The sequence below is a fragment of the Leptosomus discolor genome, chromosome 8 (assembly GCF_034619465.1).
Source record: "Leptosomus discolor isolate bLepDis1 chromosome 8, bLepDis1.hap2, whole genome shotgun sequence".
NCBI lineage: Eukaryota > Metazoa > Chordata > Aves > Leptosomiformes > Leptosomidae > Leptosomus > Leptosomus discolor.
Genome location: NC_141398.1, coordinates 30,178,228 through 30,195,654, shown reverse-complemented (window position 1 = coordinate 30,195,654; position 17,427 = coordinate 30,178,228). Strand labels below are relative to the sequence as shown.

Here is a 17,427-nt window from a genome sequence, read left to right as displayed (position 1 = left end):
ATAAAAAAACATAGACAAAGAACATTAAACATCTAATATAAGGTAGTTGTTTTTTTTAAAGGAGTTTTTTTTTTTACTTAATAGTGTGCCAAAAGAATTTTAACTTATTAAATAATATATTCTAAGTGAACCTAAAATTTATGAACATAAAATGCATTTTTGGTGTAATACATCAATTAAACCAGCAAATAGGAAAAAAAAAGAACCAAAACCCAAACTGTAGATAAAGTAGTATTCTCACCCAGCAACAGAAGCATTTATGTAGTTATTTTAAAAAACAACAAAAAAACCCCAAAACACAAAAAACAAGCCCACAGACTATTGAAAATCCCACTAAAACTAACTTATAACTTAGGATATTCATACATAAGATATTCAGTGATTCACTAATACTGCAAAACAAGCTTTTTTTTTTTTTCTTTCTTCCCCCTTCCATTTCCCTCCCACTTCCCCTCATTCCCCTTCCCCAAGAGACAGTGGTTTCTTCATGCTATCTGGGTAAGAATTAAACATATTCCTGCTCCCTTCCTCCCACCCCTCTATACCTCCCCCCCCAAAAAAGGACAGAGTGTTTTCTTAGCATTAATCCTGAGCACACTCTTGTTTTGGGGATAGGTGTGATGATTTAATCTTAATAGGGCTTAATTCCCCAAAATTTTAGAATGGTCCATTACTTGAGGTATTTCAACCTTTTTCTGAGACAATGCCTTGTATCTTAGCTGACTCGTTGGGCAGTGAAAGTAAGGGCTGGCTAATACCCGTTTCAACTCTGTATTCTACTGAAAAAAAAAAAAGCATTATTCCCAACTTCCCTGCCACACAGAAAATAATGCAACACCATTCACTTTTTAATCCATTCTCTATTTGATACAGTACTAGCCAAAGGTAACAAAAACTAGAGCCTTTAAAGAGATGTTTGGTAGTGCACTTTTTTTTTTTAGTTTGTGTGTGTGTGTGTCTACATACACACACTCACACACATATTACATTTTTTTATATATATATATATATAAAAAGACATGTATATATGCACACACATACACTTGTGTGTGTGTATATACCTATATGTAACAATCAGGGAGAAAGGAGTTTTGTTCAAATTTAAGTGATACAGTACTTTTAAACCCCTTGACAATAAAAGGGGGGGGGGGTCCACTCCTGTTCCCAAGCTGAGCAAGGGGTTAGTTTATATAGATTTTTTAAAATGGGCGTATTTTGTTTGCCCTGATGTCCAAGAAATACAATTCCAGTGTCAATGGGCATCTCATCAGAACTCATCAATTTTCTTCTGCAGGTATTTTAACATTGAGTCCATTCCTTGTGCTGAGCCCCAGATTTTCTTTAAAACTTCACACTCCTTTTCATTTGCCTGTTCCAAGTCCACCTTCATGATGTTACGTACTAAAGCTTTGGATTCTTCAAGTACCTAGGCCCCAAAAAAAAGGGAGCTGGGTTAGTATTACATGAGAGCTGAGTAACATGTCCACTTCCATGTTTATATGGACAATTCCTGCAGTTGACTATGAACTCAAGCTTTTCAACTCACGGACGTACTATGACCCCAAGCAACATTTCTCATAGAGTCTCTCTCATAGCATCACACAGGCTTTCCTTTACCCTATAGCAGCACAACTTACAAGTGCACAAAAATGTGGAAATAATGAAAACCAGAAAATCGTAACTATGAATATATATAGATATGGTTTTATACTGATGAGAGAAAATTCCATTTTGATGAAGTCTAATTGTAACATCATTATCCAGAACTGCTTCAATAACTAGGAAGACCATGAATGTCTCGAGCATTTAAAATAGACTAAAAAAAAAATAATCTTCTTTGCTTTTCCATTTAGAAAAGAATTAATCCAAAATGTCTAATGCACAGAACAGTTAATTTGTACTGCATCTCTTCTAGTAAGAAAGCATCAAATATTGGTAGCTTTAGCTATCTTGTGCAACTGCCAGCAGTGCACACAACCACAAATGCATTCCTCATAAAATCAAGCTCAACATAATGTCCAAGACTGCGTTTATTTCCTTGGTAATTTAAATTACAACTCAAGGTAACTCAAGAGTTCTATGTTTCTGTGCAGTTCTTAGGGCAACTGCTTACACTGTTAATCAGAATAAATTGGCCTTATGCAACTGCGTTAAAACTGAAATATATTGTAAAGAGTCTGATGCCATTTCAGTGTTCTTAACCACACAGTACTATGGCATATGATAAAGAAGAATCAGATACAAACTTAAAAAAAAAAAATCCTCAAAATCCCAGAAACAAAGAGATACATAAGAATGTGTTAAAAAGCCATTGCTATACTAAAATGTGGTCCTTGTTTCATTAAAATTGTCTTTCTTTAGAAGAACACAATGATGTGGTCTAATAATACTTAGATTAATTCTTATTAATCTAATAATAAAAACGTATTGTAAGAAAATAAAAGAAACTTACAACTGAATTACATGTGACAAGTTCCTTAATTCGAACCATTACTTCTTGTGTAAATGTTCCCGGCCAAAACACTTGAGAGACGAGGCCTTTGGCACAAGCTTCCTGTGCAGTCAGCTTCCTTCCACTGAACAACATTTCATTGGCCTGAAGGGATAAAAAGTTACTTCTGGTATGAAATGTAATGAGACAAAACTCATTAAAGGAAAAATGTTCAAAACAAATAAGGAAAATGCCTGCACTATTTGAAATAGTTTATTATAGCTCTTCCAACTTCCAATTAATAAAGAAAGAGACTTGCCTACACGTAGCTAGTCAGTGTGGTTGACTATACTACAGCAGTAGTTACAAAAATATGGAGGTCTAGGATTAAGGGTTAAATGTGAAAATGTCTTCCAGCATTTCCCATTCATGCACGCACATTAGCTCTAGCTTTCTTGCAGTGTTGCTGACTTCCTTAACTGTATGTGTGGCAATAGGTTATAATGCCTGGCAGATCTGTAAAACAGCAATGAATACATCAGCTTGCCCTTTACCATAATGTTAGCTGCAGCAATGAAGTCTTTGCTAAAAATCCACATTATCTGTAAATTACAAAGATAACCAGTTTTGGGAGTAGACTTCCTGGGAGCTGCCAGTCTTGGTAGAAAAGAACAGTTGAATATTTTGAGACTAAAATGTTTTTTAGTACCAGAAGTGTTCAAAACCTAAATATATGGGTTATTTTTAGCACTTCTCAAAAGTCTTCAGCAGTATTTAATTTATGATGCAACATTTAAAATGGCCGGATCATCTTAGAATTTGACCTCTGAAAAACCCACTGAAGTGAGCAGGATATATTAAAATTTCTGATCAAATTCATAGAAAATAAACATTCCCATTTTGTTCAGGAGTTCAATAGTGAACTGCTAAATCCTTTCAAAAGCCGATTTAGCAGTCTTAGTTAAAACAGCCCCAGTGCTTAAAAGATCTTGTATAGAGCTTAAAGGTACAGAACAGAGCACTACATTCCGTGCAACAAGATGATCTCTAGTTCTGTCAGTCTTTTTGATTTGTAATTATCACACACTTCACTATTTATCAGCTTCCCCATTAAAACTTCATCCTACAACCATTTACACTTACACTTTAATTCTACCTTTAAGTACGTAACTATATAAGAAACTTCACTAAACTTTTTGTTTGCAGTGACATCTGCATGGAAAAAAAGCCAGTGAAGAATTAAAGTAAAATCAGTTTTACTGTTTCTTAATGACTCATTTACATTGAAAATATTAGAAAGCCATCACTGGACTCTTGGAATATGGGAAATAAGGCTGTTGTAAAACACCCAAACCTGAGGGGTGTAGCATTTCTGAGGACAAAATTCTGAGATTTTTAATGTTTTCCAATACTGGAATTTTTGGTAATTATTACAGCAACATTCAGTTAAGGCTCTCAAGTTACCTAATTACCATTGGCAGTGTTCCTAGTATTGCAGTTTTACACACAAAGAAATTTGAAAACTTAAAGGTCTATTACTTGCCCCTTTGTAATGAAATACAAAGTCTGGGTTCTACTGGCAGTTTAGCTGCCCAGTCCATTAGGCATGTAAAAAAAAAGAAAAGAAAGAGAGATGCTTCCTAGGATCTCTTACATAAAATTTATCATCAGCATATCTCCTAAATGAATATGGAAAGCTGTGGTTCACATATATTAGTTTTAAAAAAACAAGCCTCAAACTAAACTATATCACGCCATAGCTCTACATTCTATAAAAGCAAAATCAAACATACAAGGTTCATTAACTATCACAACTACACCTTCTAATTTTCCCGATTATGTGGGAATGATACTAATGTGAAACATTAGCCAAAAATCAGTGATATGCACAAGTTTGTCTAAAACCAGGAAATCTTTTTCGGGGTGGGGGGAGTCTTCCAAAGTAATTTTAAAAGCTACTTAACATCTGTATCAAAGACTGTGAAGTCAGTCTAACTGGGAGTTAGGAAACACAGAAATTTAAGGCAGCAGGTCATGTTTACATATTCTTCACCTGCATCTTTGGTTACAAGGATAAAAACGAAAGCTGGAAAACCTTAATAATTTTTTTTTCTAAAACTCAGTAGGCAACTGCTGAGTTCTCCTGAATGTGACAAACCACAAATAACAATGGTGCCGTTATCTTATTTCTGCCAGCTGTAACACAGCATTAGCAGAAGCCCTCCCATGAAATGAGCATAGCACTCCCATTAGCATCCTCACTGACACGTTTTGAAGGGAAATGTTTTGCTCTGGCATCTTCACTTTTGATCTGTACACGACGTACGCTGGAGACCCACTATTGACAGGTTTTAACATGCCTTGTGTCTGCTGTGAGAACTAACACACTTGGCGGTTGCTTCCCAATAACTATAGTACAGCAATAGAAATGAAGATGATAAAAATATTTCATTTGTTTAAGATTCTCATTAACAATTCTAATTTTCTACTTAGTCTTTCACCTTCCACAGAGGAACTTCACTGGGACACCCTCTGGTCTCTCTCTTCTACAGCAAGTGCTTTGATGCTCAGTGGGACCTTTCGTGCAAGCCCGCAGGCGCTAGCTGCCGCAGAGTGTCTCTGCTCTCTCGCACTATGCTCAGGAGGCAGCTGGTCACTGCAGGCACTATGGAAACGTGAATCCCTCATGGCTGATGGAAAAACACGAGAAATACGACCAAGCTGCTGGAGTCTGACAGGGAAACCCAGTGTGTGAAGATGATCACAGGGCTCCTGTGCTAATTTATGTCCAGGACCAGAAAAACAGACCAAGAACTCCACAGCAGACACACAGTAACATGCTTCTCCCAGACAGATGCCACCTGAATCTCTAGTACAGATTATTTTCGAAACTCAAAACCTAAGTTTAAAAATCCTTCTGAAACGTGTGATATTTCCAAGACAGCATTAGTTTTGAGTCCTAAGGTCTGGGCTTCACATTTCCTGTAATAATTAACTCTGTTGAACGTGTTCTGTGAAAAAACCCCTCCGTGACCTTCTCGCCAGCCAAGACTGACCCAGTAGGGAAGAGATTTCCAACAATCTTGCAATTGAAGACTTTTACACAACTGCTGCTAATAAAAAGAATGCACCAAATCTGACAAGTGTGGGACTAATATTGCTGAATTAATACATTTGTAGAAAATTTTATGATGCATACAAAGGCCTTAATTCTTTCTTCTGTATGATATTTTAATTTTTCCCCTCTGAATGTTTTTAGTCTCACTCATACCATCTCTTCTTGCTGCTGACTTCTCCCTCCTTTTTATACCTAGAAAGCATGCTACTTTATCAAAATTTTCAGTATAAATTCTGAATATCTCTCGTGGAATCTGCTGCTTAAAGTTCGACTTTGTTCTGTACAGCACTGACATTGCTGTACTGCAGACGGTCGAGGATAGTACAGAAACAGCGGGCTTTTAGTTTTCCCCTCTTGCACTCCATATGATGGAATTGTTATCACTGGAAGCTTTCAATTAAAGTCTTTATATTGAAAAATATAAATGAAAAATGCTTTATATTGAGAGCATTCACAAACACACATGAAAGAGTATACTAGGGAAGAGCTGCTTGTATTTTTATACAACTTTTGGAGAAACAAAAAGTAACAACCACAAGTCTCTAAAGGACGGGGATGGATGGAATGGATGGATGAATGGATGAATGGCCAAATAAAAAGGGAAAGGAACAATCAGTAGTTTGAAACATGCTAAGATATTAAAGATACTCTTACAGCTGTTAATCTATTTGATACCTTTTCTGTTCTCTTCTAATAACTAAATCCAGACATCACATAATTAGTCATTAGATATGTTCAAACTGATGCTTTTAATATATCAAAATCGGTATTTTTAAATCAATAAATTCCTACAGGAAAAAAAATGGCTTTTACAGTAAACAGAAATTTAGGAAAAACAGGTGTGGCTACAAGTGCTTGTTTCATACTGCTACCATTCAAGTTGGAACAGGACATAGGGCTAACAGTTTTCAAAGACCAGAGCATAAAATCCAGCAAGCAATGTGAAAATAATGTCATAAGAGATTTTTAAATAACAACTTTTTTGTTACATTTGATTCTTTCATCTAACTGGAAAACAAGAAAAGGGATGCTAAGTAACACATGGCTTATGTTTTCAGCAACAATGCAAAGTGTTACTTTTTTTTTTTTTTTTTATTTCCAATCCAGCAAGACTGTAACTAGAGTGCACGACAAAGAAAATAACTCCTTCACAAAGGTGACTTAGACTGAGCATTTCCTGCATGACACACTGGTGTTAAACAGCAGCAGAGATCTACAGAGCAAGGAAGTTCGACACGACTCTCGAGAACGAACGCCTGACGGCTGACTGACCTAATTTGCACACTAGCATGAGACTGTGCATAGCTGGTGACACAGTGCTCTGCTGCGTAACGCCACCGCGTGCAGACCAGCCCGCTCTCTGCCATGCTCTGATGCTGTGCTGAGCAAGAGACACTGGTGGCTGGTCCTCATAAGGCACCAGCAGGTAAGGCGTGTCCTGGGTTTGCAGGACACAACCCTTCTGCCACCATCAGGCCTAAGGGTGCCCATAACATAGGATTAGGTCCCATGCCCGCTTTGTTCTGTGTGCACAGGTGAAGGCTAGATGGTAACAGCACGGCACCGAGAAGCTATAAATACTGGTTTCTCATTAAAGGTGTCATGAGAGAAAGAAAAAATAAAGAAAAGACAACACAGCAAAGGTAAAAAGTCTTGAAATCACTCTGGATAAATTATTACAACTGCATTGAGAAGCTGTCAGCCCCTACCCTGCAAGCTACTTACAGAAGCCAGGCCCATTATCCGGGGGAATGTAAGGGATGAACATCCATCTGGACTTTGTCCAAAAGTAGTGTATGGTGTCTGAAACCAAGCCTTCTCGTTAGCCCAAACCACGTCACACAGAGGCAATATAGATGCTCCAAGTCCAATGGCTGGGCCATTTACTGCTACAATGATAGGCTTCTTAAACTGAATAAAAGTATTCACAAAATTCCTGAAGAGAAACAGAAACATGCACTCACTACATATAACGAAAGAGTAAAATATACCAGCCCTTGAAAACTCAGTAATAATTCATCTCCACAGTAACATCATTTTCAAAACCATCCCAATAACCTCCTGTGATGAGGTGGTTAGCTCGGTGGATGAGGGGAGAGAGACAGATATTGCCTACCTAGGCTTCAGAGTGAGGCTTTCTGCACTGCCTGCCATAATATTCTCATTGACAGGCTGTTGATGTATGAGCTGGATGAGCAGACAGTGAGGTGGACTGAAAAATGTCTGAATGGCTGGTGGTGATCAGTGGCACAAAGTCTAGTTGGAGGCCAGTAATTAGTGTTGCACCCCAAGGGGTCAGTGCTGGGTCCAGTACTGTCCAACAGCTTCATTCATGAGCTGGATGACGGGGCAGAGGGTACCCTCAGCAAGTTTGCTGATGATGCAAAACTGGGCTGATACATTGAGGGTTGTGCTACCATCCAGAGGGACCTCAACAGGCTGGAGAAATGGGCTCACAGGAACTTCACAAAGTTCAACAAAAGGAAGTGCAAAGTCTTGCACCCAGGAAAGAACACCACCAGGCACCAGTATATGGTGGAAGCCAAACAGCTGGAAAGCAGCTTGGCAGAAATGGACCTCAGGGTCCTGGTGGACAACAAGTTGAACTTGAGCCAGCAGCGTGTCCTTGTGGCAAAGAAGGCTGATGGTGTCCTGTCCTGCATCAGCACCAGTGTCCAATTATGGGCTCCCCAGTGAAAGAGAGATGGGCAGCTACTGAAGATGGTCTAGCAAAGGGCCAGCAAGATGACTAAGGGACTGAAGCATCTCTCATACGAGGAAAGGCTGAGCTGGGTCTGTTCAGCCTGGAGAACGGACAGCTTGGGGCAGGAGTCCCATTAATGTATGTAAATACCTGAAGGGAGAACACAAAAAGGATGGAGGCAGGCTACTTCCAGTGGTGCCCAGTGACAGGACCAGAGGCAATGGCACAAACAGAAACACAGAAGGTTCCCTCTGAACATCAGCAGACACTTTCTTACTGTGGGAATATGGGGTTTCTATGAAATTTTTTAAAAAGGGGGATTAAGCGGTAATTTTAAAGTTTGCCTTTTATCTGCATTACATGTTTTTGTATTTCTATGAAACAGGACATTTTTACTGTATTGCATCCATTGCTAAAGGTTGTCATGCTGCTTAACTCATTCTAATGAGCTGAAATGGATGAATGCAAAAAAATTTCTGCTGGAACCACCTTATGCAAACTGTCATACAGACATCCCCCATCCAGAGACTTAAGGTAATTTTAATCATGTCTGAATAGTCCAGAGAGGACCATCTCTAGCATATACACAAAAAATACCAGTATTGTACTTGAAGGGGGGCTTCGTAGGTGTTTTAAGTTACCTCTAACCATTTTATTAACAATGAATAATAGGTGACAAATCAGGCTTCTAGAGGGCCTGAATTAAACTAGTGACAGAAGCTCAGTGTTAAGAGTCTCTGTCCCCTGGCCACATCTGAAGTCACTGCATGAGCAACTTTTACATTGAATGATTGAAAATTTTCCTTTGAAAAAACTATTACCACCTCTCTGAGCCATCTGTGTCTCCATTGAAACAGGTTTTACATGTTACAAGGCCTTTTTTAGGGATATGAATATTGAAAACGACAACAGAACTTAGGTCTCTGAAGGAATATAGACACTCTGGAAGAATACAAGAGCTAGTCCAAGCCCTAAAAGTCAGTGTTCAAATCACAAGCTACTTCCTCGTACTGTTAAAACACGCGTCTCAAGACTCGTACTTTTTTCCATATATATTCCTGTAGTTTGTAGTAGTTCAGCTCCTGTTTAAGTGTTAGGTTTGGAGCCTAGCATTGGGATGATGTTCACTAGTATTAAATCTCCTCCTCTAAAATATCTATCATTCCACTGCTCTGAATGTATGACATTGTTACTCATTCAATGCACATCTTGTATTTGTGTGTGTGAAATTTGTTTTCCTGAAACCCTATGGCTGTTTAAGTCTTTTAAAATTGGTTTCAACTGGAGGAGTATCACCATACTGACAGTTTTCATAGTTAAATTTTAGTAGTAAAAGTAGTGATGCGTGAAATGACAAGCCAAATAGAAAGGGACAGGGAGTATAAAGTGCTGCACACTGTATCACATAACAGGTGAATGTCTGAGATCTCGCTGAATTAGAGGCTTTTCAAATAAAAAAGATAAAACAAGCCAGACTACACGACAAAGAATACCCACTCAGATGACTGAAGGCGATCTTACGTACCTAATAGCTTCTGCCATCTTAGTGCTTTCCTTTTTTCTATCATCTGTTAAACGTCGTATAAAATAAATAAAATCAAGACCACAGCAGAAAATGCTACCAACTGCACTGAACAGCACGAGTTTACTGTCATCTGCAGCTGCTGTGTTCAATGCACTTTGGACTTCCTTCATTACCTGAAAAATCAAAAATTCATTAAAATCTTTTTATTACGGCTATCAAAACCAGCATACTGTTCTCCTCCCCTCATGAGATCTTTGACATCTTTAATTTTTCCTTAGGATCCACTCAAGCATCATATTAGAAAAGTTAACTTTTTTCATTATCCCAAAATAAGTTAGTTAAAAAAAAGCATTAGAATCTTTGCATTTCAAAAATGTAATTAGACTAAGATAATGAAATCATTAAGCAAAGATCTATTAGATGCTATCTGTAAGTACAGCACTCATTCAGCATTTCTGTAATTCGGACAGCAGATGGCATATGCAACCAGTTCAGAAAAAAAGAACCTTAATTCCAGCTAAAGCTTCATAAATCACCACGTCTTACAAGAGACAGTACAGCTGCACGTGCAGATAACACAGTTAAAACTCAGCTGAATTACGCTTCAAGTCAGCTGTATGTGTAACATCTTGCAAGCAACAACCTGAACCTTGTTTTGTGTATGTTTGTGCCTGAATAACAGGCACAAGTGAGGCAGAGACTTGGAATTCCCTCAGCACCTTCCCCCCCCGAATCAGGATGGTTCTGACCTCTGGATTTAGGGAATTATTTTCAGATGATTTTGTTGACAGCAAAATGTGTGTGAATCCATCTTGTTTCCTGACAACAATGTCTCTGTACCGGTACGCACTCTCTGTTTGTCTCACACTGAAACGTAGCCTTTTATCAAAAGGTTGATCTCTTCTGTCATCAATAAATCTCCGTTTGCTGGCTGTCACTCCCGTTACAGATGTCTGGATGTTGGTTGTACCATTGGCTGCTAATGCCTCCATAAAGGTGGATGTACCTGGAAATAGTTTAAACAGCAAAATGTAACTCACAGAACGTTATTAGCTCGGCTGTTTCAAAATCCCTATTAGCATGATAACACACCAGTCATATTAAGAACACACAGTAAATATGAAACTCGGTCCCCTGGAAGTTACTGAAATGTTACAGAAATAGACACTGTGCACAGAGCAAAATTAAAGTGACAAAAGGACCTGACAGATTCATTTTACAATTGTGAGAAAATACATTTTAAACAAGCCAAACAGACTACTCATCATAAACTTATTTTCAGAAGGAAGGGTTTATTTAACAGTCCTAATACCCGTGCACTTCAGTAGGTTAATGCTCTGCTTTCTCTCTCTCCAACATCTTTAAGTCACCTAACGGCACAGAGATCGCACAGAGAAAGCAGATGCCTTTTTTTTTTTTTCAAACGCCACAAGAAGCTAATACACAGAGGAAAACAACACCTACAATAAGCCAAATAAAGAACTTGACTGACAAGATCACATAAAGCATAATAGTCCTTAACGGAAAACGGAAATGAAGAAATAGAGAGTACACTTCTGTGAGAGGGAAACAAAACCCATGCAGTGATGGGTATTTTAATGGATTCATAGACAATAAGATATTTCTCAAGTCTAAACAATTTTTGCTATTAGAATCAGCAAATAGAGCATTATGTCTCTCTGGTCTTGCTCCCAGTCACTTAGACAGAACTTGAAGGCGTGCAAGTAAACAGGTCATTTCTTGTGACACGGAAGGGACATGTTTTTCTGTACTCCACATTAGAAATGTAATACCAGATCATTAGCATTCATAAGGGAAGAGAACATCTTGGATTTATAATCTATCTGCATGTTAAAGTCTCCACATAATATCTCCATAAAATTTGTCAGATTAAAGTAATGGCCTATGCGTGGGGGGAGGGGACAGTGGGGTTAAAGATGTTGGAAAAATGTGTTATGGACCAAGACAGGAAAGTTTTGAAAGCCTTTTCCTCAAAGCAGAGGTCAGACTTTGTTAAAATCTACTGGAAACCCACAGCCCTTAACTGACAAACAGGTACTCCAGAACATCATCCATATGATGTCTTAAAACGTACAGCTAAACTACATATAAATAAGTTGCCAGTTAAATGCCATTGATGGATCTTGCTTAATTTGTCATTATCTTTCCGAAGATGATGCATTTTTTGAAGTTCTAATAATATGCAATGCTATGATTTTTTTTTTTTTTTTAACAAGATACTTGAAGCACTTGTGGGTCCAGTGAAGACATTAAACAGGTAACCTAAATAACTGGAATATCCCGTATGTCCACATTTTAACTGTATTGAAATGTTGCTTACTTTGACCTGTATAATGTATGAGAGAGATATTAAGAGAAGGACTAACAAAAATTAAAATATTATATGTGTTTCCTATTTATATTTCAAAAACTGCCTTCAGATATAATTGAAATCTGTGTCAAATATTTTAAAATAAATATTTGATAATAAATCTATTATGATTAATTAGACAAGTTGTCTGTCAAAGAAGCTCTACAATAATAAGGTTTTATTTTACTTTTAAAAGTCTTTCTTGTTGTATTAGTGATTTAATCCTCTTACCATATCATGTTTTGTGAAGAAGTTGAAGACAACTCAAGATTTTTTTCTATTGTTTAAAGTGAAGAGTAAGAAACTGAGTTCAGTTTGTGATCAGTCTCAGAGACAACAAAGGTGAACAAAATTAAATGGAAAATTAATATTTTATATTGTCACAGAACTTTCACATTTATTCCTAAATTTTTCACATCTTCTCAAATTCCTTTTTTCATTTCAGCAGAATAAATAAAAATTTGATGTATACCAAATATGAAATTGATGAGGGATGCTTTCGATACTTTGCCTTGTAAAGCACACTATGGTGATTACATTCCTTTAAAAGAATTCCCTTCGAAGGGAACTTGCAGGAACACCACTGTTGCCCATATTTCATTAGGAACACAAGATGAAATGGTATCACTGGCTGCAATGGTTTGGTTTTCCATAGGAAAGGTAAATTAAAACCACTGAAATCACCTCGGATTTCTAAACCCTGATATAAGATGTTATGGCTTCTGTCCCAGCCATGGTGAAAAAAAGGGGAGAACCAGAAGAGCAAAACAGACCGGACTAAGCCAGAAAAAGTCACTAAACTTGTGCAAGAGCTTTGAGTAGATCTTTTCCCACGACACTTGCTTCCAAAGACGTACTCAAATACCAGAAAATTACTTTTGAGATGCAAGAGGCAATGATTATACACTTTGAGAGACAAGACTTCTGGCAAGAGAGACCAGGACGTAAACACCACACGCCACTTTCCATGCTTATTGAATCTGCAAGAGACCTTCTGAGTTTCTGTATAAACTCTGTTTGCACGTGTCGATAGTCACCGTTTCAAACCACAAACAAGGGACAGCTGCAGTTCAGTGGAAGAAGCCTCCCACATCCAACCCTGTAAACACACTTTTAGGATACTTGGACTGGAATAAAAAAACACCTGTCGGCTTCAGAAGCCATACCTCTGCGCAGGGGGATTCGGCCAGCTGGTACGCGTTAGAAAACAGAGTTAAAACACGTTCGTTAGTGTTTGTCATTACCAATGTGAGTTTGTGACCTTCTACACCTTAAGGTGCAGGAGGCTCTTTCTTTTGGCATTTGGTCCTCAGCGGTGAAGAGACAACTGGGAGATGTAAAGCAGTACTTCATGCTACGTTTAAATAGGCAGCGGTTGCATCACTGGACAGCCTTGGACATGTGTTGCAGCAAATGAGGATGAAAACAAAAAAAAAAAAGGGCTAGAGAGAATTAACTGTGTTGCCACATATTTCCTCACATGAAAATTTTGCATTGAGGATACTTACTCTCAGGTTAATCACAACTACATTTTACAGATTTAAAATATAGTTTTCATAACAAACTGCATGTTAATACATTAACGGAGACAGCCTATCAAAGACAAACACACCACCACAGCCCTCTCCTTTCAAACCAAGCCTTCCAAAAACCGTAAGGGCTTGGAAAAAAAGACAATTTACCCTGGATATTGTCAACTAAAGCAGAACTATGTTGGTTTAAGAGGTAAACAAACAGCTCTTATAGTTACAAAAAATCCCTTTCACCTGCAAACTGTTGATTAATGTAATGTGATCTTGTAAAAAGTGAAGACATACTACTACTGTACAAAGCTTCACCATAGAGATGCAAAATGAAATTAAGAGGACTACTTGGTTTTGCAGCTGCTGATCAAAACCTGGTAACAGTCACTGTTTTCATGCAGCTGCTCTTACAGAAAAAAAACCAAACAGCTATGGGCAACAGCTAAGAAAGGAACTAGTCTTATTCAAAAGCAAGAAAGACACAAAATACAGAAGCTGGAAGAGGGGCAGAGCAGCAAAGGTATCATCAGCATCCCCCATTTTGCTGGCAGAGGACAGAAAAAAGCCACCTCTGCAAACCATGAGGGGGATAACAACTAAAACACACGATACCAGACATCTGGATAAACAGAGTTAAAAGCAAAACAGGTAACACACAACTTCACAACAATCCAAAAGTTACAATCCCAAGCTCCTCTCTAAGCTATTCCTGCCTCACCGTTACTGCCTCCTAATTTCTTGAGAAGTTCCGCTTAGCTTACATAACAAGCCTGGAGCACAAGCTCTCCCCTCCCTGCACCAGTGCCGGGGACACATCCAAACAGGTGCTCTAACGACAGCCAAGCCTCTTTTGCACGCTTCTTTTCAAAGCACTAGGGGTGGCACTCTTAATTCAGAGGTTCATCTGACACAGTATGCTGTTCCTGAAAGGCTTACAGCAGGTGAACAAGCACAAAAAGATGAGGGGTGTGAATGATGCTACCTGAGCATTTTCTCCAACTCCAGCCATCAGATATTTAGAGATTCATAAAATTTGCATGCCCAGAACCATAGGCTGCACCCAAACCTATATAATTAAATCCTTATCCCCCATGGGATTGTCCAGTTCACTTTTAAAACCACTATGGTTTTGTCTTCCAAAGTACCTTTTGGCACTAAGTTCTGCAAAACATCTTTACTTTCCTCATACCTTCTCCAGACTGATTATTCCCAATCTTATTCACCCTTTCTTCTTCCAGAAGCCAGCCCAAGCCTGTCATCCTTCTCCATGCCTCTTCCTCGTCTACTAAATCTTGGAACAGGGTCCAAAATGGCACACAATATTCAAGATGGGGATTTATAACGTGGCATATTCAAGCCTTCTCTTTTGTCCTCTACTCCTTTTCCATAAAAATTTATAACAATTTATTTGTTTGATTGTTTTTTAAATTAGCACTGAGCAGGTGTTCGCAGAAAAACTGCCCAAACCTAACGCCCTTTTCCTGGGCAGTGACACATAGTCGGGAACCAGTCACTGCCCAGGCACAGTTTTATGTTTTGCTACCGGCACAGTTTTGCCTAGAAGTCTGTTTTGTCCCCTTCTCATCACTCGGCATCCATCTGTGCTGAAAGTAATCTCTCCTTTTAATCACAAAATCACTCAGTATTTTCAGAGCAGCCTGCAGTGCTCACAAGGAGCTTCAGGGACCCTCAGGCCTTTCCTGTACCCTCACACACCAACCACGTCCTCTCCTACACTGAGTGATGAAACGGTTAGCAAGAGCATCCCACTTGAATAAGCAACTGAACAAACACCAGCAACAACAGTTTCTTTAAGTGTTAACTGCAAAAATAACACTGTAATTGTAACCAATTACAACTCCAGTACCAGAGAGGGGAAAAATACGATCTGCAAAACTGATTGGGGAAAAAACCCCTAAATTAAAAGTCAGTGCTATAAGCAAGTTGTATTTTTTCCAAAGTCCTTTCTCCGCTTTCACTGCTTTATCATCCTTTGCTTATATAATCCACAAGACTTCACGTCAGTTGTCCAGTGCCAGTTGCCTCATGTTCCCTTTTTGCCTATGAACAGTGGTGTTTTGCTACATGTCCATGTGTACTAGCGAGCTCTAACTGTAAACACCGTTAAGCTTTTCTAGTGTTAACTCTGCACTACATCAAATATTTCATGCAACGAGACACCAATCCCAGGCAGTGATACTGCAATGCAAACATAATGTATGTTTCCAGCAGTTTTTCCACCTCTGCTTCAGCAATTACACAGCAAATATTTCTTAGAATCGCAGAGTATCAGCACGAATTATAGAAATTCAAAGTGAGGGTTCTAAAAAACCCTATATATGTGCCCATCTTTTGTCTGAGCGTATGTCTTTATAGTGCTTATATTTTGGAATTAAACAAAAGTTCCAGCTTCCTTTGAAATGTGACTATAAGAAAGAAGAAAAAACATTCTGAATTTATTGTCCATTTCACCTAAAATACTGTGTTGCTCTATGTTTCTGAAAGAGTGTTTGGAAGGTATAAGTCATTTTACGAAAGAAAGATACACTTTAGTTAAATCCTTCCCGAATACGGTGTTACACGGAAGCAGCACACAGAGCAGTGCACCCACCAATAAGCTGCGCGTACCCCGGCATCAGAACAGGCAGCCCCAGGGATGCCAGGGAGGAGAGGGGTGGGGAAAGGGCCATACTTCTCCAGGTTGCGGGCTGCTGATCTCTGCCATACCCTGCCTGGTGCTGAAACCTCCTCTGAACTCCCGAATGCTGGGGGCGAGGGTGTGTGCTGTAACGTGGTTTCCTAATCAAGTTAACCACTTCTTGCCTATGTTTCAAGGAAGCAGTTACCCAGGGAACTATTAGACCTTCTTCAGCCGCCTTCTGTTGGTTTTGCAAATACATCACCTTTCCACACACAAAGAACGTGGGGTTTAAGCGCAGACTAACTGGCAAATTATTGCGGCAGTACTTCGAACACCAGCAACGGCAGCAAACACTCCTGCAGCGGCTGGCAGGCTTGATTGTCAATGTCTGTCTTCAATTCTTAAAAGCCCTTTTCTCATACCCCTTAATTCCTACTCTTTTCTATATATTTAGATTAGGTGTTAATTTTAAATGTCACTTTGAAACACTGCTCCTATAAAATCTATGTTTCTTACAGGACTACTGTTGTGGACAAAATTAGCACAAGAAGAGAAACACGTACGTACGCGTACCCTTGGTAATATTTCTCTGCTCAAAAGTTTTTCCATTCTACAGCGGTTTTTATCTTGGCTCCCATGTCACACAGAGTAATATAGTCTCTAGTAGCCATTTTTTCACCTTTTGTAGATAGTTTTCTCTGTTTCTTTGATTATTTACAGCATCAATCAAATATATTTATGTGTTTACAATCATGCTGTTAGGAAGAAGGCAGCATTACCATCGTATCGGATTTTAGTAGGTTATAGGCTATTTAATTATTTTTGTTTTTGAATGTCTTTCCTTCTCAAGGCATAAGAATCCATGTAAAGATAAACTTGTTTGGTAATGCCAAGCAAAAATGCAACTAATCAGAACACAAAATTCTGCTACTGATACAAGAGAAAATGGCATTTCTCCACCCTCAAGTTAAATAGGTTTACCTTCGTCTGACTATTTTAAGTCACCTAAGTGGAAATAAAAGAAAGTTTACATACTTTAAAAAGGATGGGAATAACAAAGTACTAGACCTAAAGCTTGTTAAGACTATGAACTCATGAAAACAACAAGGATAAC

General features: G+C 38.5%; 1 protein-coding gene across 1 annotated transcript in view; it reads right to left on the bottom strand.

The window, feature by feature from the left end:
* Window positions 1-1,172: 1,172 nt before the first annotated feature.
* Window positions 1,173-17,427, bottom strand: part of CDYL (chromodomain Y like) — a 62,570-nt gene continuing 46,315 nt past the window's right edge. The window contains exons 2-6 of the mRNA XM_086469000.1: window positions 10,528-10,784; window positions 9,779-9,951; window positions 7,275-7,485; window positions 2,453-2,596; window positions 1,173-1,426 (exon numbers count right to left, since the gene is read on the bottom strand). Of these exons, the coding sequence (XP_086325126.1) occupies window positions 1,268-1,426; window positions 2,453-2,596; window positions 7,275-7,485; window positions 9,779-9,951; window positions 10,528-10,784 (944 nt within the window). The 3' untranslated portion in view covers window positions 1,173-1,267. The remainder of the gene's footprint in view (window positions 1,427-2,452; window positions 2,597-7,274; window positions 7,486-9,778; window positions 9,952-10,527; window positions 10,785-17,427) is intronic.